Genomic DNA, 20,504 nt, shown 5'->3' on the forward strand with positions numbered 1-20,504 from the left:
GGGGGGAGGGGGAGGGGTTGGTTGGAGCGGTTATGGAGGATGGAGGGAGCCAGTTGTACTGTGCTGCCCAATCAATTGGAGGGAATTTGTTTCTCCTCTTTATTTCAAATTAATGAATTATTTCTTTTTATTTTACTAATCATCTCTACATGCAATCTTCACGAATATAAAAAAGAATTGTGGTGTAAAATAGAGAACAAAGAAATTTATAAGAAGACACAATCTTGTGTGTGAGGGAATGGAAGAGAAAAAAACATGGAGTAAAACGAGAACGGCAGAATAAATTATAATTGTAGTTTTATTAAAAATATAAAAGTTTGTGAAAAAAAAATATAAAAGAGTAAGATGAGAACGAAACGTGAAGTATTGGGTTGAGAGAAAAAAAAGTTCACTATGAAGCTATTGAAAAGCATTAACATTAGTATTCTAACATTTTTTCTTAAAGAGAATAAATGAATTAAATGATAAATTTTGGTATTCGAAATTCGATATGACAAATTTGTTACGTAAATTTGACTTATTTCATCTTTCTTATATGTTGTATGAGACATAATATCGTATATAGCACCATAAATCTGAATTTTTTTGTCTTTACAACATATATAATCGAATTTAATTGAGACGATGAATTAAATGATACAATAAAAATTGATATTTGAATAGTTATTTTATGTAGCATTACAAAGACAAACATGATTTCGAAATATTATTTGGTAGCGTACATTTATAAAATTAAATAATAAAAAAAACTCAACAAAAAAAACAGAAGTTGCTTTGATCTTCAATTGTTAAGTCTAAATAATCAAAGTTGGACATGTTTTTCCATTTCAATAATATTTAAGTTCGAATATGAACACATAAATACTTTTAATTATTCATGATAGGAATTTATTAGTCAATCCTATAAAAGGATCAAAATATTTCCCTCATAAAGACTATCTAAATAGGATTACGATTCCTATGTTTTGACCCAATACATATTCCACTCCGTTTCACCCGACCTAAAAACTTGAAGCAAGATCGTGGATCACTCTATATTTCAAAGTTCGATATTACACCACGTGGATTCATATTTGTACGAATATTTGACTCTACAAATATCCAATAATTATTTTAGGTTGCAATATGCCATTTATTACCTTCACACTCTTATAAATTTTCTTTCCAATCTAAGTATTAGATGGGTCTTTGTTAGTAATTATCTAATAAGTCTAATAATTTCTTTCCTTCTCAACTATTTCAGATGTTATAGCCACTGTAATGGCTACCTGAGACGTCCTGGGGGTTAATGGGTAGTTACCGATCAATGTTAATGACTGCTTTAATAGATGGGAGCATTATATACAGGGAAAATCCCAAGCATACTCATACACATTTTATACACGTCAGAATGGCATAGCACAAGAACACAATTATTCTTTTCTCTCCTAGTTTTCGGATTTGCTTAGGTTTTCCGACGTCTGAGTACTCTTCGAAGTGAGATCCAGTATTGCAAAAATGACACTCTGATATCGTTTGATTCTGAAAGGTGGCGTAGTACCCCGCGCACAATTCATAGGGGACGTTAGGCGACATAAGTTATTTATGTGATTCAGTTAGTATTAGAATCAAAACTGTTACAATACAACTCCCATCCAAATAAGTTTCTATTTTCGCTTTATATAAACAATATATTTGTAATTTGTGTTCCAACGTTGTTTGTTTGCGAACTGGTTTCATATAATTATTTAATTCCTTTATTTCTAATTTTTCAAAACGTATCCCAATTATTATTTCGAACACAAACATTCAATGGACAACTTGACATCCGAACTAAATCAACAATTAAAACAAATAAAGAATTAATTAGGACATAAACCACACAGACAAAAAGCGCGCACATGATTCCATCAATCATTAACTCTTAATCAACACACTTGTCAATTGATGAATATAATACACAACTATCTCTGACCTCTGAAGGCATTGTTTAGTAAATACGTACATGCTTTTGTAGGAGACAACATGAATGGCCACAAATGAGTCAACAACCAAAAGCTTCTCTGAGATCTTCTTTTCTTTTCTGCTGTCTGACAGAAAGTATGATTTTACTCTACTCACCTCTTTTTCTATTGCCTCCGGATCTATATATGCCTGTCATTTTCAAATAATGGATTAATATATTATAAATGGTTCTTTAAATTTGTATTTAAAATTATTGTATCCTTTACATCTCTAAAATTTATATTTTATTTTATTTTAATTCATCATCAATTTTCGACAAAAGTATCCCTGAGAAATCTTATCATGTGACCTAAAATATGCTATATTTCAAGGGTAAATATGTTATTACTGTGCATATATATATATATATATATATATTTAAAATCAGTAATCTTGACACGCGATACTTACACGCACTCTCATGCATACTGTTAAATTTACATAAAATTGATTTTAAAACGAAAATATATGATAAAAAAATTACAAAAAGTAATAAACATGAGTGGAAGTCAATGCTAAATAGAACATGTGCAAGTCACACTATCGGATTTAAGTGGCTTGTTTTTATCGAAAAGTTGATCGAGAATTGAAATGAAATAAAATACCAACTTTATAAGTAATAAAATTAGAAAATAAAGATGATTAACTAAACTAATTTGAAATACAAACTAATTAAGATATCATTTACAACATCTTGTCCTAAATTAAATTAAAGTAATATCCCACGTGAGATACCATTTTAAATTGCTGGATGGATGCCTGTCTATATGCTCTTTATCTATTTTAATTTTTTTTTTAAAAGAAAGAATTGAAAAGGTGGATCTATGCCTTTGGCAAAAGCATTTTCCTTTTCGCTTTTGGCTATACCAACTTGTGAAGATTTATTCCTCTATTTTACAACCCTCCTATGCTTGTCAGACGTAGTAATTAATACATATACCTTAACTGATAATGCCATTTTGATTATTAATTAATGACGTTCTAATCTTTAATTAATTTCTTGTAATGTCTATGATTGTGACCTCTCGAACACGTATGGGACATGGCCGTTAGTGTTGCACCTTGACGCTCGTGCACAGACCACGTCACTCCGTTGACTAGCTTATTTAGATTACAAAAACATGGTAGGATGGAAAATGCAATTTTAGTTATGTAATTTCAATGTATCTATCACAAAAAAGAAAAAATAAAAATTTGGGAGCACCAATTTGGTTCTATCCAAATTAAAATTCGTAATTTTATATCATTATTTTAATTTATAAAAATATTAGTTTTTATGTTTTTAAAAATAAATAGAAATGAAGTATACATAAAATTTCATATATATATACATAATTAATTTATATATATAAAATATATCTAAACAAAATTAAAAGGTTTGAGATCACGTCAAGTCGGGCCAAGATCTAAAATATAAACTCGTTCTAAAACTTAATTATGAATTCAAAATCTACCAAAAAAAAAAAAAAATTGGTATCTAATTCAAATTCATTAGCATCCCTATAAATGGATGAATATTCCACTTGATTATGCCCGCCAATATCTTTTTTGTTCACTTGTAATGCTTTTGAGCTGTTTTGATTCTTTTCTTCAATTTTCTGATGTCTCTGGCACGTCAATTGCGACCACTGCGTCGCATTCTTAAGGAGAATTGGTTGTGATGCTCCTCATCATTAAGTAGACTAACAACTTATGAAATGAATATTTTATAAATTTTGACTAAAGATTATATATATTTTTTTCACAAATTATTTATAATCGAATTTCAAAATATAATTAGTAGAATTTGACTCCTTATCACCTAGATTTTGAAACTTATTTTAATATACAACCCCAATACTAACTTAATTAGATTAGGGAAAATTTTAACTCAAATCGAGTTTGACGCAGGATCTAAACCAATTAATGCAAAGTGCAGGACGTTGCCGTATAATTGGTGTACAGTTCAGAAAAAGTGACCGATCACTTACTTTGTAATTAGTTTAATTTGACCAAACCTGATTCAGATAAATAGAAAAACAAGTCTCAATCGAGTTCTTTTCCTACTACGTCTTATCCCTCATGGTTTTGTTTGACCTTGTTGCTGATCACATAGAGCTGCTAAAAGCGTGTGTTTCTTGCTTCGGATGTTTGCGGCACAATTCGATGCTATCAGCACCGGTTTACTCGCAACAATACAGTCGTGTTTTCTAATTTCGTTGATTTTAATCTTAGTTATAATAATTGAACTAAAAGTGTAACAATTAATAAGATTCAGGAACCAAAACTGTGTTACAAAAAGTTTAATAACTAAAATTGATTTTGATCCGACGTTGTGGGGATTGAATAATTCAAATTGAATGGATTTTTATTCATTTTTGTCAATGTCCATTAATGAGCCTAATGGGGCTTTTATAGGGGCCTGCTTTGGGGTATTCCTACAAACTTTGAGCGTGATATCCTTTTAGGTAATATCCGCAAATATTAGACATAGTTACCCTAGACATAGAATAAAAATTGGAATTTACCCTATATTCATACTGAGTAGACATAGTTATCCTAGTGAAATTTCCAATCCTAATGCATGTAAAACTCTTGTCGACAGATTTATCAGCCTTGACTGGAACATTTCGTATGTGCATATTGACGTGGACTTGCACCACAATTGTGGGAAAATTGTAGTAGGGAAGATTTCATGGAACTTAAATTAATTATATAATAAGTGTAATATATTTATTATGTGATTGACATATAATTTTTGAAGAGTAATTAATTATATAACGAGCACATTATACTTAATTTGTAATTGATTTGATTTTGATAAAATATAATTTAAATTAAAAACAAAATTCCTACCACTTACATATTTATTTAAAATGTTTCACTTTGTCGGTTACTGTACATGATTAGTTCATTTGTCAATAATTATTTTATTAGATAATTACAAATTTTATTAGATTATATTATTTAGAGTGTTTGTCGTTTATATTCTTTACAAATTAGTTAATTCATTTTGCTAAAATATAAGAATGAAGAAATTATCTAGAAATGAAGGACAAATTTTATAAAAGTTACAAAATAATTTCCAATTTAGACGTAAAATATTTTATTTCTCTCGTCACTTTTAATGTAAATAATTCATTATTCCTACATTAAACTTTTCTTGTTCACTCATTAAAAATATGTATTTATACACACATCACCACGAGTATACCACACAACTCAATATTTTCCAAACACTATGAAATAATGAATTATTTCTTATGATACGAAATTTTAAATATTAACAATAATTAATTAACTCTTTTATAAGTTTAATTAAAATATTTATTATAATTTGTAACTATAATTAATATTTTGAGCGCATTCACAAAATTAGAATCAATAGCCGTTGTGAAGCCCGTATTTATTTCTTGGAGGGTTGGGTTCGTACCCGGTAGTAATATTTGGAGATGGAATTAAGTAGGCGGCAAAGTGGATACTTCCGAAGCCCAAAAACAGGTCGGGTATTATCCACTTTCAGGCCGCCGGATGATCCGCCATCCATTCTCGTCCCGCCATATCTGGCTGCTGTGAGGGAACTAGTAAGGGGAAAATGGTGAGGAAGAGGTTGCTGATGCTGTTGAAGCCATTTGATGTGTATCCTTCTCATGAGCCGTCTCTCTCCATCTCTTCTTCTTCCTCCTCCACCAACCGCCATAAGGTACTCCAAACAAGAAAGGAAAAGGAAGAAATCCATTTGGATTTGTAGTTTTGTTGATTGATAATTGAATGAGGAGCTAATGCTTTTGTGTTGTTCGTTACAATTTGCTCTGCTGTGGGTAGAAAAAAATTCATAAAATATTCCAAGTTCCTCATCTGTTTGATAATATGCCAAAAAGACTACTATTACACGAAAGTAGCGCATCCAAATTCCACTAGCTGTTATTGAGTTAATATTTTGTGACGGTGATCATATTTACAACGGAGGCGTTTTGTTAGTTGTTCTATTCAATATAGATTATACTACAATGCACATTGTTTTAGCATTTTCGGGGAATCTTGGGAAAATCATTTGGGTTAATTTAGGCATTGGAAGCTGTTCTATTCCTCATTTAGGAAACTGACTGGAACACCATTAACCATTACAGAGGATTAGCCTAGAGTGATGGTGACCCAAAATTACCGTGGAATGTAAGAAATGTTCGAATTTTTGTAAGTTAATATTAAGAACTGATGGTCAGGGAGTAGAGTGGAAGAAGAAGATCCCTGTAATATAACCTGAGTTATATATGTGAGAAGTGTAACATTTTTGGCTCATTCTATGGATTCAACATAACTCATTAGGGAAATAGCATCATTGATAAGTAGTGTTGATGAGCGCGTCTTGGTGTGATGCATTATAGTTCTTGGCATCTTGCTTGGCCAGGGATTGCTCTGATCACCCCAAAGTGGAGAAAGTGTGAAGAATGTTTTGGAGAGTTTCATGTGAAATGGAGACTAGATCTTGTATAGTATTCATGATTTGAATTTCTATGAATAGGCCACCAACCCTCTCTTATTTGTATCGTTCTAGAAGACAATTCTGTTTGAATAATTCACATAAGCTGTGAGTCATTGATGTTATGGTCCTTTCACTGCGATATAGAGTGCGTAACTCTGCTCAGTAGTGATCAAAGGTTATTTGGGTAGACCTTGAACCACATGATAGCTGCCTCATATTGTTTTCAGTATAATATGTTTCTACAGATCTTTCCAAATTGAAGTCAACTTGAGCAATTAAGGTATAGTGATGCCAATTTATTTTATCTACGAAACATGCAAGATTAGTTTTGTAGTTGTAAAATACAAATACCTTGCTATGTTAAATTGCTATGACGGGCCTATTTCACTACTTTGTTAGATCAAATTAATATATTATGAGATTAGTGCGTTATGTCATTTTGGTTTAAGATGATTACGGATTTTGACCTTGGGATACCTTTTGAAGAACTTGGCAATAGGAGAGAAGAATATGATATGCTAAAATTACACCAATTGCTATGACTTATTTGTATGTCAATTATTTGTCCATCAAGTGTATGATGCAGGTCAAGCTAGTTCTTAGATTCATGTTATCTCTGTTGTTCAAAACTTAATGCTGCCTCTGGTAGCTTCATTTACTCATATGGCATGCTGAGGTAGGTAACATTAATTTCTTCTCCTGCTGCTATTGCAGGTATTAAGATATTTATATGACAGGACATTGGCTCACAAAAATGCCATTAACTTCTGCCAGAATATTTTGAAGAAAAAAGTTGTTGACTGGAAAACTGTTTTTCGTTTTGATCTATCTGAGCCAATCCGTGATGTAGATCTGGTCGTTACAGTTGGAGGTGATGGCACTCTGTTACAAGCAAGCCATTTGATGGATGATTCAATTCCAGTGCTAGGAGTGAATTCTGATCCCACTCGGCCAGAAGAGGTTAATTTCTTTGTTTACTTTGGGTTGATTTGTTTAATCGACATTATATTTCTTCATCTTCTACTTTTCTTGTCCCAACTTTACTTAAAACTATTAAGTGATTTTCATTTAGAAGAAAAACTTTGGTTGTTTGTCTAACAAATTAATTATGTTTTTCTACTTAGGTGGCAGAATTAAGTGAGGAATTTGATGCAACTAGGAGCACTGGCTATCTCTGTGCCGCCACTGCCAATAATTTTGAACAGGTAAACTGCCACTTAACCACTTTTCCACCTTTGGATATAAAATAGATATAGATATAGGCAAATGTCAATGGGCAGATAAGGAAGAGTCTTGATCAGGTACTTTCTTCTCATCTAATATGGAATTTGCTCTTTGTAATAACTTATGAATCATGTCAACAAAAACTTATATATAACATAAATCAATGGGAACATGCTGTTAATCTAATAGAAATATAGTTAAGCAGTCTTATCTTTAGCTTGCTTTATTTGTGCATGGTTTAATGGAATGAGCTACCAAGGCAGATTGTTGCTAAAGTTTCTTGTGCAAATTTAAGTGTCAGGAGTCAACTATTTAATTCACTAATATTAAAGGATTTAAACTTCTTGAATATTGGCACCACATTCGAAATATTCCAGTTCCAGGCATATATCATCCACATAATCTTTTTCCCCAGATGATAGATGGCATCCTTGAAAATCGCTCTGAACCATCTGAGTTAGCAAGGATGGCTGTTAGTGTCAACTCGAAGCTGATCTCAACTGCTGCACTAAATGATGTTCTATTGGCACATCCATGTCCTGCAACGGTTTCTCGGTTCTCATTCAGGTAGGGAGGTTACTCTAGTTGTCAAAAATCGCACAAACTGTGGCATTTTCTAGTCAAATAAATTTTCATTGATATTCTTGCATTAATAGGATCAAGAAAATTGGGGAGCCTCTATCTTCTTTACTTCACTGTCGATCAAGTGGCCTCAGAGTCTCAACGGCTGCTGGATCAACAGCTGCAATGCTTTCAGCCGGTGGATCTGCAATGCCCATCTTGTCCAAGGAGCTCCAATACATGGTAAGGGAGCCCATTTCTCCAGGGGCTACGTCACACTTAATGCATGGGACCGTGAAGTCGTATGAGACAATGGATATCGGATGGTTTTGTAGAGAGGGGCTCCTATATATTGATGGTTCTCATGTAGTTCATTCTGTTCAGCTTGGAGATACAATAGAACTATCTTCAGGGGCTCCACCATTGAAAGTGTACTTGTCGCCCCACTTGTTGTCACATTATGAATGACTGAGTAAGTGGTTTGTCTACACTATGTGATAGATGAAAACTGTATATGGGAATATCCTAATTTTGACCTAATTTTTCTACTGATAATCACTCTTCTTCCAGAAGGGCGCCTGCTTCGTGGTCCTGGGTGTTTGCCCTAGAACCTTTCTCAGTGGCAAAGAGCAACCAGCAACTGATTTGAGGGCAACAAATATATGATATAGCTGTCTCGTATTTTCACTTGGAAATGCAGTATTCTCTTTGCAATTTACAATGAAACAACAAGAAATTCATTGAATCTTCTTTCTACTATTGCTGGCCAATTTTACCATGTACAAGGTTAATAGTAAATCTACTGATTCACACAATGTTATGATTTTTTAGCCCTGAAATCAAGTGTGCCATTGATGTTCCGCATATTCTGCGCTCTTGTAACAACAACAAAGCAAGCATATATCTTACCACGGTAAATCTATCTACAATCCACGAGTGCAGTTTTCTTGTGGAGTTTCTCTGACAAGTCAGACTGCAGAAAAACATATCCGATTACTAATGCTACTTAACAACTGGCCTGGGTGCGGCAATCCTCTTTCATCTACAACCTGCAAAACCATGATTATAAGATACATCCAAGAAATGGGATCATCATTAAAGCATTGTATAGTTGGCGCCTTACGTGAACAATTGGGGTCGATTGCGGGTGAGCTGAGGTCTCCTTATTGGTGAAAGGATAAGATTTCGGAGAGTCATTGAAGGATTGGCAGCTCCAGATGCAGTCCCAACACCAAAAGAAGGGTGGTTGCTAGCCATCCTGTTTCCGGAGTCAATTGGAATTGCTGCCTGTTTTGCAGGTGAGCCACCCGACATGTCGAATGTAGAGTTAGAATTGTTGTGTCTTGGCGGCCACATGTCATCTCCCGGCCCTGGAGTGTTAGGAGTAAGAACCGACCAATCTGCAACAAATAAGTCCACTAGTATTTTTTGGAAGAATACAACAAGAACCCCTTGATTGTCATTTTAGCATTTAGTGAGCTAAATTTGGTGTATCTAGTATAAACTAAATCTCAGATGTCCTGTGTATAATTATTAGAGAGCTTACATAAATGTCAGACCATCTTTAACTGGAAAATGCTGTGAACTGAACAGGGTTACCTTTCCTAATAGGATCTCTGTTGTCCATCCTAGTAGCTGGATCTGAGAACAAATCAGGCTCTGGTCTTGAAAAGAAATTATTTGCAGGATGAATTGCTGATCGCTTCAGTGACTCAATTTCGTTTCTTGCTTGATCATAAATTTCATCAAGTTTTCTCTTTTGCCTGGCAGTGGTTATAAGATCTTCATTTACCATTACAATATGAATATAAGAGGACTGCTGGGACATTCTAGAGAAATCAAGTAGAGATTACACCTGCATTTTTCTGCAAGCTTTTCTTGAAGCTCTTGCTTATCTTTGGACAGATTCTCCATCTCCTGCTCCATCATCTGGCACCTCTTAGTCATTTTCTGGTATGCAGTATAAATCTGCTCCAGTTTCTCTGTAAATTTCTCTTGCATTGCCTCACATTTCTGCCGGCACTGACCTACTACCTTATTCATCTTAACTTGCATCTCCAAATCCTTTTGCCCAATGTAAAACATTACACTTCTATATGCACTCTTCATCACTAAGAGTGCTAAGGAAAAGTCATGTTTACATTTGAAGAATTAGGTTGAGAGTCAAGCCTCTCACTGAATGTTGAAATGCTAGGCTACATTGTGGCCAATTAAAAAATTGAGGATACATATCTGAGGAGAGATTCCAGCCATGGCCATCTGCAAGACAGAGCATAATAGTACATGAGAAGAGGGATTAGAGCATATAGTAGACTGTACTATAGGTTAAGAAAGCCTTAGTTAAGAGGAGTAAGGTGAAAGATTGAAGAGGTCATAGGAGTTCTTCTAGGAGAGTTTCCTTACATTTACCCATTCATCATTTGGATTGATATCCACAGGCTTCATAAGACTGTCGACAACAAGATAACATGTCAAAAAACCAACGGAAAACAGTATGAGTATGTATGCACAGACAAGTAAGAAATGACAATTTTCCTTTTTAATACTAAATATGGAAAAATTAGTCACATACAAATGAAGGAATTAAGGTTTTAACTTTCATCTCAGCCAATGGGTAAAAACTCTTGATTCATTGCAGCATGAATAGAGTAACTTGAATCCTTATCTTTTTATACTGCTATTCTGAATTTTCTAGTAATCCTGGAAATTCCTTGGCAATTTACAAGCAGGACAGGTAAAAAAACAACTTAAATTTCATCATACCTTTTCGAAAGCACTTGATCACAGATGGGGCAAGCACCATCATTACTGAGAATCTTACTCGCATCTTCAGGACCTTTAGAAGTAATTAAGGAAATCTTACGAAATTCACCAAACATGGAGAATTTTGAGAGGAACGATATGAAGGAAATTTAGAATTTAATTCATGCATATTGGATACATAAGAGGTGACCACAAGTAGTGGTGATAGCTCGTCCTTCCAATTCTCGCCAGCAGGCATTGCATCTCATTTCAGCTTTTATTATAACAATTTAGATTGACTTTGCATTCTCTGAAAACCTGAAAGTTGTGATCCACAACTTGAATTTTTATTTTTCTCAGAAGTCTTGCCTTCGGCTACACTGAGTTTAACATTCTTGCAGAAGGACAATAGCATAAACTGGAGACCAAGAATCATGGCCAAGTAACTTTATGCCATCAACAGTGTCAATAACTGAAATATTTTTATGTAGTTGCAAAATCCACCCCTCATGCAGACTACAATATGCTATACTAAATTCCTGCAGATCCAGTCACTTCTCATTACAAACAACTAAGAGAAAAGTGAAACACTTCCATCATAGAAGAAAAACAAAATATGCATGGATTTGCAATCAAGTGAAATACTGGATTAAACTGATTATTTTGCTACCTTAGCTCAAGTTGCACAGTTAACCCCACAATAGTAGTACCTTCCAATGTATCAAACTATGAAGGAGAAAACCTCCTGAGAGAATAGTTAGACAGATCGTGAAACAATATGCACTCCATTATCTAATACATTTTCTTTAGACTAGGTTCAATATCTTAGGGCTTTCACCGGCCCTCAACAGTAGAATAATTTTAACCTGAAGTAATTGAAGTCCAAAAAACATACTCTCATCATTTTCTAGCTATTTCGTAGCTGGTGATAAAGCACCCCAAGAGATTTTTCCAAATTAACATGCACTTTTGCAGTAACAATCACATACAGATAACAAATATGCAGAAGAATGGCGTCTTCACATCAACAACAATACTTTGCGAACCTTCCCAACAAAATTTCCCTCATCATCACAAGTCAATTGACAAATCGCATATATTCAAACAGCAGTTGCATTCGGCTGAGCCAAGTGAAAGTGTACGGCCTCTTCTTATCATGATATATGCGGGAAACTATTTTCTTAATGTCTTTATTGCTTTTTGACGGGAATCAAACGTAAAGAACTCACAGCTCAATTCTTCTTGCCCCTGAAAATATCGAAATAAAACCTTCACAAAATATCGGTTTCAAACTTCTTACGCACATCGTTCAGCCGAAACCTTGATTTTCCAAGAAACTAGCTACACAGGGAATCAAATGAATTACTATCCCACAAATTACATAAAATAAACCATAGAAAAACAAATTCTCAGAGTTTGACAAACTCCATACCTGGAATTCAGCAGATCCTCCAAAACAATTCAATTTTTAGTCGAATTAACTGAAATCGAACAGAGACACCGAAACAGTCGGCAAAACTCAAATTCCTCTGCAAATTGCCAGTAGACACCGAAATGGAGACGAAATGACGCGTCCGAAGTGCTAGAGTTATCGAACCAACGTAATTCCTCTAGGCTCGCAAGCAAATTCGCAACTTGTTGAAGTTCACTACAAATCCCTAACGTGAAGTGTTAAAATTTGCCGAGCGTCGATAAGTGAGAGTCTTGAGATAATAATGGCGGGAAACGGGTGGCTTCTTTTTAACTTTATGTTCCGAGACTCGGAGCTCCGGATTCACTGACCCGGTACATTATAACAGATCCAAATTTTTTTAAAAAATAAATTACGCTCACTATTTTATAACTTAGGGTTTTTGAGTCTGAGCTAGGTTCAGTTCAACCTCAACCTCATAGCATTTAAATGTTAATACTGATTTATTTCACCTATAATAAGTTAGTCGGAATTAAATATCAATTATTATTTTTTGTGATTAATATCAATAAGTTTAATAAATTTTAATGAACAGAAGATCCAAGTGTTAGATAAAAATAAATATCAATTGTGACATGGGATCTACGTTAAGTTATACAAAACTTTAAAGAATGGCAGTATAATTGTTCCTATATTTTATGTAACATGTGCATTGCAGTTGACCATTTTTTTTTCATGAAAAATTTGATCGAGAAGGAGTTTGAGACGATAACTTGCAAAGTTCGTGTAGTTGGTATGATAAATTATAATAAAATAAAGGGTTATTCATATGGAGACCCACTTTAAAAATGTGAAATTATACTTTCTCTCAAAGAAGTTGTAAAATTATACTTACATTCCATTTAAAAATTCTTCATTACACATGAGCCTGTTTCGTTAGGATTTGGATGTAAAATGCTAATATTAGTAAAAAATATATACAAATTTTTAATTTTTGCCCCTATTTATATTTTTTTATTTATAAGGGGATAAATATAATATCTCCTTATATTAATACAAAATTATTAGATGAAAATGTCAAATTATAAGTAAATATAAAAATGTATGTAATTTTTTTGTTAACGTTAATATTTTTAATCCAAATCTTAACAAAAAAGGGTCACAAATATAAACAATGAATTTTTTAAGTGGGTGTAAATATAATTTTAAAACTTCTTTAAGAAAAATACAATTTTATATTTTTAGAGAAAATTTAAGTACAATTAATCCCAAAATAAAATTAGATGACAAATTACAAAAACAAAAAATACTTTTTACCCACTAATTTTTTTGAAGATAAGGCTATGAACTTCTGTATTACTTTAGAAATCAAATAAGTATTTGTATATAGAATTATACATCAACTAATATTCCAGAGTATGCTAGATGATCACCAACCATTTAGGTTTTGAATATTTGTTATGGTTCAAAATGTTTTATTTTTTTATTTAAATTTGATTTATCTAAAAAAATTCATCTTATCAAAAGGATAATGAAAAGTTAAAATTTTTTAAATTTACAAAAAAAAATTATTTTTTATATTTTTAAAAACTATAAATATACATAAAATGTGACACGCTTACATAAATCATAAATTTACTTAATCCAGACAACTTTTCATAGTCAAGTAAACATAGGCAAATATCAAAATAGATGAAACACTGTCCCAAAACGTAGTACCTAAACCGTCCGAAGGGTTTAAGCAGGACCCCTGGAGAATTCCTCTGTCTCCTTTTTCTCTTCCAAAAACCACGAAAATTTCAATCTTTTTCACATGGGCTTCCCCAAGAACCATAATTTTCCCTTCTGAAGCCTCCTCCTCTTGACCAATTATGATCAAGCACAGAGCTTTTCTGTGCAAATTTGTTAGAAGACGATCCTTCAGCAGTTGCCCTTTGCCATTAGAGCCCCAAACACCATCATTCTCCTCTCCAGCATCCCAAATTACCCAAAAAGAGTTGTGCTTTTCGTTAGCGGACCAGCTCATTAGCCGGGGTTTATTTTCATCAGCGCAGAAAGTGATTCAGAGACTCATCTCTCAATGTTCTTCTGTTTCAGAAGCAACTTCAGCCGCTGATTTCGCTGTTTCAAGAGGTATGGAACTTGATTTGATTAGTTATGGTTGTCTTATCCGGAAACTCGTGATTTCTGGTGAAGTCCGGATGGCCGAGGCATTGTACATGCACTGCATAGTTGGCAAAGGGCTCGAGCCGGACCGTAATTTGTTGAATTCTATGATTATTTGTTACTGTAAGCTCGGAAAATTAGAGGAAGCAAAATCTTGTTTTGATGGGATTATCAAGTTGAAATTTATACCTTGGGTTGGTTCTTGCAATGCAATAATTAAAGGTTTTTGTGTGCAAGACAGAATCTTGGAGGCTTATGGTTGTTTTTGTGAAATTAGTGAGGCTTCTCATATTGTGCAGGATTTTGCATGTTATAATAGGCTGGTTGATGGATTGTGCCAAAGAGGGTTCTTAGATGAGGGGCTTCATGTTTTTGATGTGATGATAGAACGGGGGGTGCCGCCCACAGTTCATGTGTGCAAATCCTTGATTACTAGCTTCTGTAAATGGGGGCGTGTTGAGGAGGCTGAGATTTTGAGTACAGAAATTGAGTCTTATGGTTTTGTAGTCGATAAATTTATGTACACTTATCTAATTAATTCGTATTGCAAAGCAAGGAAAATGAAGATGGCAATGAGGTTGTTTATGAGGATGCTAAAGATGGGCTATGAGCCCGATAATTATACTTATAATACATTGATTCATGGTTTCGCCAACTTGGGTATGTTTTCCAAAGGGTGGGTGTTGCATGATAAGATGGTGAATTCTGGGTTGAGGCCTGACATAGTAACTTATCAAATCATGCTTAACAACTACTGCAGAGACCAGAAAGTTGATTGCGCATTGATGCTTTTGGATGACATGCTCCAGCACAATATTGCTCCAAATGTGCATTGCTACACAGTCTTGCTTTCTGCACTCTGTAAGCAACAAAGGTTGGAGGAGGTATACAGCTTATATCACAAGATGCTTGACAGTGGGGTTGTTCCCGACCATGTCCTTTTCTTCACCCTTGTAAAGAACCATGCAGAAGGGGATGAGTTGTATTTTGCTCTCACAGTTTTGCAAGCTATTGCCCAGAAATCTTGCAATAATGACACTTCCACTGTCTCTTGCTCTGTTAACCCTAAATCCACTGGGGATGCAATGGCTGAAATTGAGTATCTTTTGGAGGAGATAGCAAGAAGCAAATCCGTTTTAGCAGATACGGGTTATAGTATTTACATGATAGCCTTGTGCATGGGACGAAAACTTGATGCTGCTCTGCGTTGCATGGAAAAGATGGCTAATCTTGGTCTCCTACCTATGCCCACTGCTCTTAATTCCTTGATTAAGTTGCTAACCCAGGAAGGTCTAGTTGAGGGTGCGGAGTCACTACTTGAAGTTATGCAGGATCAGGGACTAGTCCCAAACCAGTCAACTTTCGCGATAATAGTAAATGAACTATGCAAACAGGGTGACTTCCACTCAGCGATTGATGTTCTAGATCAAATTGAAGAAAGGGGTATCAAGCCAAATGTTGCTATATATAACTCAATAATTAGTTGTTTAGCCAGACAGAGGATGATTCATGAGGCTGAAAGTTTTTTCTACAGAATGCTGGAGTTTGGTATAGATCCTGATGAAACCATCTTTGTCACAATGATTAATGCATACTCAAAGAATGGATGGGCAAATGAAGCCCACAAGCTGTTTGATAAAATGATGGAACATGATCTTAAACCTAGTTCCCATGCTTATACTGCACTTATACCTGGACTAGTTAAGAAAAATATGACCGAGAAAGGTTGTCTATACCTTGACAAGATGCTGAAAGATGGTTTCATGCCAAATGCTGTTCTATACACCTCCCTTATTAAGCAGTTCCTAAGGAAGAGAGAGTTTGAATTTGCTTTTAGGTTGGTTGATTTGATGGAGAAAAGTGAGGTTGAGCAAGACCTGGTCACCTATATCACATTGGTCAGTGGTGTTTGTAGGAATATGCGTCTCTTTGATGGAAAATGGTATCTATCAAATGAAAAATCGGATAAGGGTAAGGAAATGTTGTTTCAGTTACTATATCAGCAAGCTATTTTGTCAAAGGAAAAGAGTTTGAAACTTTTGATTAGTTCTCAAGAAGAGATGAAATTCTTCGCCCTAAAACTGATCCAGAAGATTAAAACGGTTTGGCTCATGCCAGACTTGTACCTGTATAATGGTATAATATCTGGGTTTTGCTGGGCACAGAGCATGGAAGAGGCTTACGAGCATCTTAATCTGATGCAAAGTGAAGGAGTGCAGCCTAATCTGGTCACTTTCACTATCCTCATTGATGGGCATATTCAATTTGGGGAACTTGATCTTGCTGTCGCATTGTTTAACAAAATAAATGGAAACGGTCTTGTTCCAGATAGAATGCTCTTCAACACTTTAATTAGAGGCTTCTGTAAGGTTGGGAGGGTCCTTGATGCATTATCTCTCTCACATGTGATGCAGAAAAGAGGTCTTTTGCCCTCAAAATCTTCTTACGAGAAACTCCTGAGTTCTCTTTGTGCTAGCCGTTCAAGTGTTCACGCATTGAGGATATGTGAAGATATGCTTTCGCACAATTATTTTCCTTGCCGCTATAACCTTCACTGGCTTATTTCTATCTTGGCCAAAGATAACAAATTGGATGAGGCTTGTGCCATCCATGATCTGATGCTTAATAGAAGAACTTTTCGTAGGAATGTGGAGTCATATACATAGCATATGAGGGATGCATATTATCTGAAGTGTAAAAGTGCTGCGGCCTGGAATTAGCCTCGTGCTTGTTGACTTTCTGAAGTCATTAACAAGTTTCTGTTTGTTTCTCTGCTAATTTCCTTGGCATGATGATTCCAACCCTGGTTAGTGTTCTGTATTTTTTATAGGTTAGTGCTAAGAGGAAATGGTCGATAAAAATTATGATGTTGCTAAAATGGTATCTTTGATCACAGGATATTACATCTGAAGGAGGTTAAAAGATAACGCTGGGTAAATGTAAGGTAAAACCTAGGTGATCCATGAACCCAGCCTCACTAACTAAATTGTGTGTGTCTATCATTTTTCCTTTATGATGTTTTTTTGGTTGAAATTTACGTGTATTCTGCATCACTTTGTTTGATCTTATCATTAAATAATTAGACTAGATTTGACAGAAAATTGAGGTGGTTTTGATAGGCTTTTGTGTCTCTTGTTTGACTCGTTCCTTTGAGTTTTCTTCCTTCTCCTGCTGCTTTATCTTATCTTTATTCTTATCGTTCTTATTATACTGATTCTACCAACAACCATCGCTAAAGATCATGTGAAATAATAAGCCTCCAATAAACTTAGATGAAGAGGGAAAAAGTTTCTATGAGTAATTTTAATGGATTAGTTGTAACAACCTTCTTAATGCAGCAATACAATAATTTAAACTTATGTAGATGATACAAATTTTTTTAATTCTTAAATGAATCTGTGTATGTGGCCATCCAGGACCGTACCAATAACGGAAGTCCCGTTAGGGGACTGGAGCAAGCTACCATGAGAGGAAAGATCTTTATTTGGACTGGAGCAGGACCGTCTTAACTGTTTTTCTTCCTACATTGTACACTGTCCTATTGGCTGCTTTTCATGAACTTGGGGGATACTTCATGCAGCATCTGTTACTCAATTCTGAAACTATATCTGGAGTACATCACATCTAATTCAACTTTGTATTTTCAAGTGATCTGCTGCTTAATCTAAAAGTTCTCACTGTCTTTAGCTGCTAATGTGCTACACATTATTTATGTTTTTTTGCAATTTTTGCATTTCTAGTTGCTCATGTTGTAAATTTATCCCGTAGAAGATCTTCACGTGGTGGTTTCATTTTGAGCAGTTTTTGTTATTGATTCTCTATTCTTTCTTACAGTTCTGAGAACAAAACCGCTTGCTTGTGATCGATCAAGTTTGCCAAAATATCCTCCAAGCAAAGAGATAGATGCAAAATTGCGAGAAGAGGAAGCAAGAAGGTCTGTGCTTATGGTTACTTCTGTCTTCTGACAATGCTGTAGTAATGATTTTTGTCTATTTGGTAAAAGAATTGTTTTTTGATTTTAAATATTTATAAAAAAGAAAACCTTATAACATCTTAATTTTCACTGAACTGGAACATAAAGAATTTATGCCTGGCAACTTGACGATAAATGTTGCTTTATTAGCTTGACAGCTGGATTGCGTTTCACAAATTTTAGTTTTGTATTGCCTAGGGTGTCTCTTAACTTCTCATAGCTACGTATTTCTAAGGTCTTTGACAATGCTGTTTGAACCATCATATGTGCATTTAGTTTTTACGTGTTGCTCAAGTTTTATCTCTATGGGTTCTCTGTTTTCTTATTTGTTTACATTTATATTTGGGGTTTCGGAGTGGATGTGTTTTTTTATGTGTGTCTATGTTTGAATTCTACTTTATAAAAGCTTCAGGTACACAGGGTTACTAGAATATATAGCTGCTCTGGTATGAATTTCAGTTCTTAGACATCACGGGAAGAGGCTATAATTGTTACCACTATCAGAAATCCTATGGTCATTCTTTGCTGTCCTTGTGAGGGCATCTGATCCAATATTAACTTTGGCAGTAGAAAGCATAAAATACAGAGAAGACTTTCAATCCATGCAACATAATTCTGCTGGTGGCCGCTCCTCCTACTGAGAGAACAGTTGTCTTTAGTTGTTAGAGGCACGGGCTAACTTTCTGTTGTTTACTGATGTTTCCAATTGTGTTTCAGAGGCAGCATGGCTATGCTGATCCAAAGAGCCGAAGTGAAGTGTTCAACCCTCACAAGGAGGAAGCTGCTTCTTGGTTTTGGATTTATCCAGCAAGACCTGCACAAAGTTTGGAAGAAATCAGCAAAGTTCATCACCAAAATCCTCCGGAGCGAGTTTTTCATTCAGGGACTCTTGCTCCAGGAGTGGGTGCGCTTGGGACGATATCTGTGAAGAAGAATAATGATTCTTCTATTCTTGCCACCGGAAACGATTTATCCACACGATCTGGTTTGGTGGCATCTAGAGAGAGAGAGAGGCAGACCAAGGAGGGGGCTCAGGCCCAGCCAGGAGGTTGGTTAGGGAATACAAGGCGACAGAGGAGAGTCTGGAAAAGGCAAAGCCGGAGCAAGAGCAGCGGCTGGAGGAGGCCGTTGTGAGGTGATCTGGAATTATTCTCATACAACAGGAGTGGAGACCCTGTGGATGAGTCGCCAAGAGGAGTTCTTCAAGTCCTCCAAATTTCAAGCTATGCTTGTTGCTTGAGCTTTGAAGCATTACTACCATGGCTTCTAGACTTGTGTGCGACAGCTTGCTTCGCTCCAGGAGGTACAAACCTCTCATTTCTGAATGAAGAGACAGGGCTAGAAGAAGCTCCCAAGTTGGAGGAAGGGACCACCCTAGCGGAGCAGGCACCATCCTTTGCTGAGGAGCAAGATCATATGCAAGTAGACGCAGTATGGGTGCCTGAGGCTCTTGATGTGCTTCCCTCTGAAGACCAGCCACCAGCAACAGCATGGGAAGAGGACCTCCCTCTTCCAGAGGAGGACATGCCCTTGCGAGTAAATCATTTCTCTTACGACCTTTGTGATTATTTCTTACAACCTATTGACGTAAGCATTGGAGGGCTACACCGACCCCACCTGGTGTAGTTCTAATGATGGTCTGTTTTTTAGGCTCACAGCTGAGAAATTCAAGGCATATGTCATCTATTGAGGATAGCAATCACCCAAATTCACCTTTAAGGCCTCATTTATTTTGTGATGGTATTTTGCACAAATTCAAAACATATATTTATGTTTGTACTATCGAAATTTTTATTGTATATATGTATTTTCTTAGTATTGAATTTAGATACACATATATATATATAGTAAGTCCTGCATTTATTTTCACATAACACATTTAGTTCTTTAATTTATTAAATTTGACACTTTTAATTCTGAACTTGGTTGGCGATTTAGAACGTTGACTGGAAAAAGTGTGTATTTCTCACAATTCTAAAACC

At 35.1% G+C, this 20,504-nt stretch overlaps 3 protein-coding genes across 16 annotated transcripts; 2 read left to right on the forward strand and 1 right to left on the reverse strand.

Annotated features, from left to right (window-relative positions):
- The first annotated feature begins 5,384 nt into the window (after positions 1 to 5,384).
- Positions 5,385 to 9,069, forward strand: LOC105165475 (putative NADH kinase). 2 transcript variants are annotated; one of them, XM_011084497.3, is made up of 6 exons: positions 5,385 to 5,665; positions 7,160 to 7,405; positions 7,570 to 7,650; positions 8,085 to 8,236; positions 8,326 to 8,702; positions 8,801 to 9,069. In XM_011084497.3, the coding sequence occupies exons 1-5, from the start codon at positions 5,558 to 5,560 to the stop codon at positions 8,696 to 8,698; spliced, it is 960 nt and encodes a 319-aa protein (XP_011082799.1). In that variant the 5' UTR covers positions 5,385 to 5,557; the 3' UTR covers positions 8,699 to 8,702; positions 8,801 to 9,069. The 2 variants fall into 2 exon arrangements, with proteins under 2 accessions (XP_011082799.1, XP_020549934.1); XM_020694275.2 differs by having other exon boundaries at positions 8,804 to 9,069.
- On the reverse strand, positions 8,952 to 12,692 carry LOC105165476 (E3 ubiquitin-protein ligase CCNB1IP1 homolog). 9 transcript variants are annotated; one of them, XM_011084499.3, is made up of 10 exons: positions 12,405 to 12,692; positions 12,202 to 12,309; positions 11,172 to 11,290; positions 10,994 to 11,066; positions 10,634 to 10,679; positions 10,459 to 10,489; positions 10,086 to 10,341; positions 9,830 to 9,993; positions 9,354 to 9,630; positions 8,952 to 9,279 (listed from the first exon to the last, which is right to left on the reverse strand). In XM_011084499.3, exons 3-10 carry the CDS (start codon positions 11,239 to 11,241, stop codon positions 9,273 to 9,275), a joined length of 924 nt encoding a protein of 307 aa, XP_011082801.1. In that variant the 5' UTR covers positions 11,242 to 11,290; positions 12,202 to 12,309; positions 12,405 to 12,692; the 3' UTR covers positions 8,952 to 9,272. The 9 variants fall into 9 exon arrangements, with proteins under 9 accessions (XP_011082801.1, XP_088732764.1, XP_020549936.1 ...); XM_088876638.1 differs by having other exon boundaries at positions 11,172 to 11,511; XM_020694277.2 differs by having other exon boundaries at positions 12,202 to 12,313.
- Positions 12,693 to 14,066: 1,374 nt separating this feature from the next.
- LOC105165474 (Tetratricopeptide repeat (TPR)-like superfamily protein) lies at positions 14,067 to 20,345 on the forward strand. 5 transcript variants are annotated; one of them, XM_020695002.2, is made up of 5 exons: positions 14,067 to 17,355; positions 17,446 to 17,493; positions 17,966 to 18,162; positions 18,384 to 18,483; positions 19,240 to 20,345. In XM_020695002.2, the coding sequence occupies exon 1, from the start codon at positions 14,255 to 14,257 to the stop codon at positions 17,213 to 17,215; it is 2,961 nt and encodes a 986-aa protein (XP_020550661.1). In that variant the 5' UTR covers positions 14,067 to 14,254; the 3' UTR covers positions 17,216 to 17,355; positions 17,446 to 17,493; positions 17,966 to 18,162; positions 18,384 to 18,483; positions 19,240 to 20,345. The 5 variants fall into 5 exon arrangements, with proteins under 5 accessions (XP_020550661.1, XP_011082797.1, XP_011082796.1 ...); XM_020695004.2 differs by lacking the exon at positions 17,966 to 18,162 and having other exon boundaries at positions 14,378 to 14,516; positions 15,310 to 17,355; XM_020695003.2 differs by lacking the exon at positions 17,966 to 18,162 and having other exon boundaries at positions 14,387 to 14,516; positions 14,849 to 17,355.
- Positions 20,346 to 20,504: the final 159 nt, after the last annotated feature.

This window comes from Sesamum indicum, linkage group LG12 (genome assembly GCF_026168435.1).
Source record: "Sesamum indicum cultivar Baizhima isolate 11 linkage group LG12, ASM2616843v1, whole genome shotgun sequence".
Taxonomy (NCBI): domain Eukaryota; kingdom Viridiplantae; phylum Streptophyta; class Magnoliopsida; order Lamiales; family Pedaliaceae; genus Sesamum; species Sesamum indicum.

What these genes read in the sequence shown, in the direction of transcription:
- LOC105165475 (XM_011084497.3), top strand. Translation starts at nt 5,558, where the DNA reads ATGGTGAGGAAGAGGTTGCTGATGCTGTTGAAGCCATTTGATGTGTAT. An exon ending in CCTCCACCAACCGCCATAAG is followed by an intron (nt 5,666 to 7,159) that starts GTACTCCAAACA and finishes CTGCTATTGCAG; the next exon opens with GTATTAAGATATTTATATGA. An exon ending in CTGCCAATAATTTTGAACAG is followed by an intron (nt 7,651 to 8,084) that starts GTAAACTGCCAC and finishes CTTTTTCCCCAG; the next exon opens with ATGATAGATGGCATCCTTGA.
- LOC105165476 (XM_088876639.1), bottom strand. Translation starts at nt 11,241, where the DNA reads ATGAGATGCAATGCCTGCTGGCGAGAATTGGAAGGACGAGCTATCACC. An exon ending in AAGCTTGCAGAAAAATGCAG is followed by an intron (nt 9,994 to 10,085) that starts GTGTAATCTCTA and finishes AACCACTGCCAG; the next exon opens with GCAAAAGAGAAAACTTGATG. An exon ending in CAGAGATCCTATTAGGAAAG is followed by an intron (nt 9,631 to 9,829) that starts GTAACCCTGTTC and finishes TATTTGTTGCAG; the next exon opens with ATTGGTCGGTTCTTACTCCT.
- LOC105165474 (XM_011084495.3), top strand. Translation starts at nt 14,255, where the DNA reads ATGATCAAGCACAGAGCTTTTCTGTGCAAATTTGTTAGAAGACGATCC.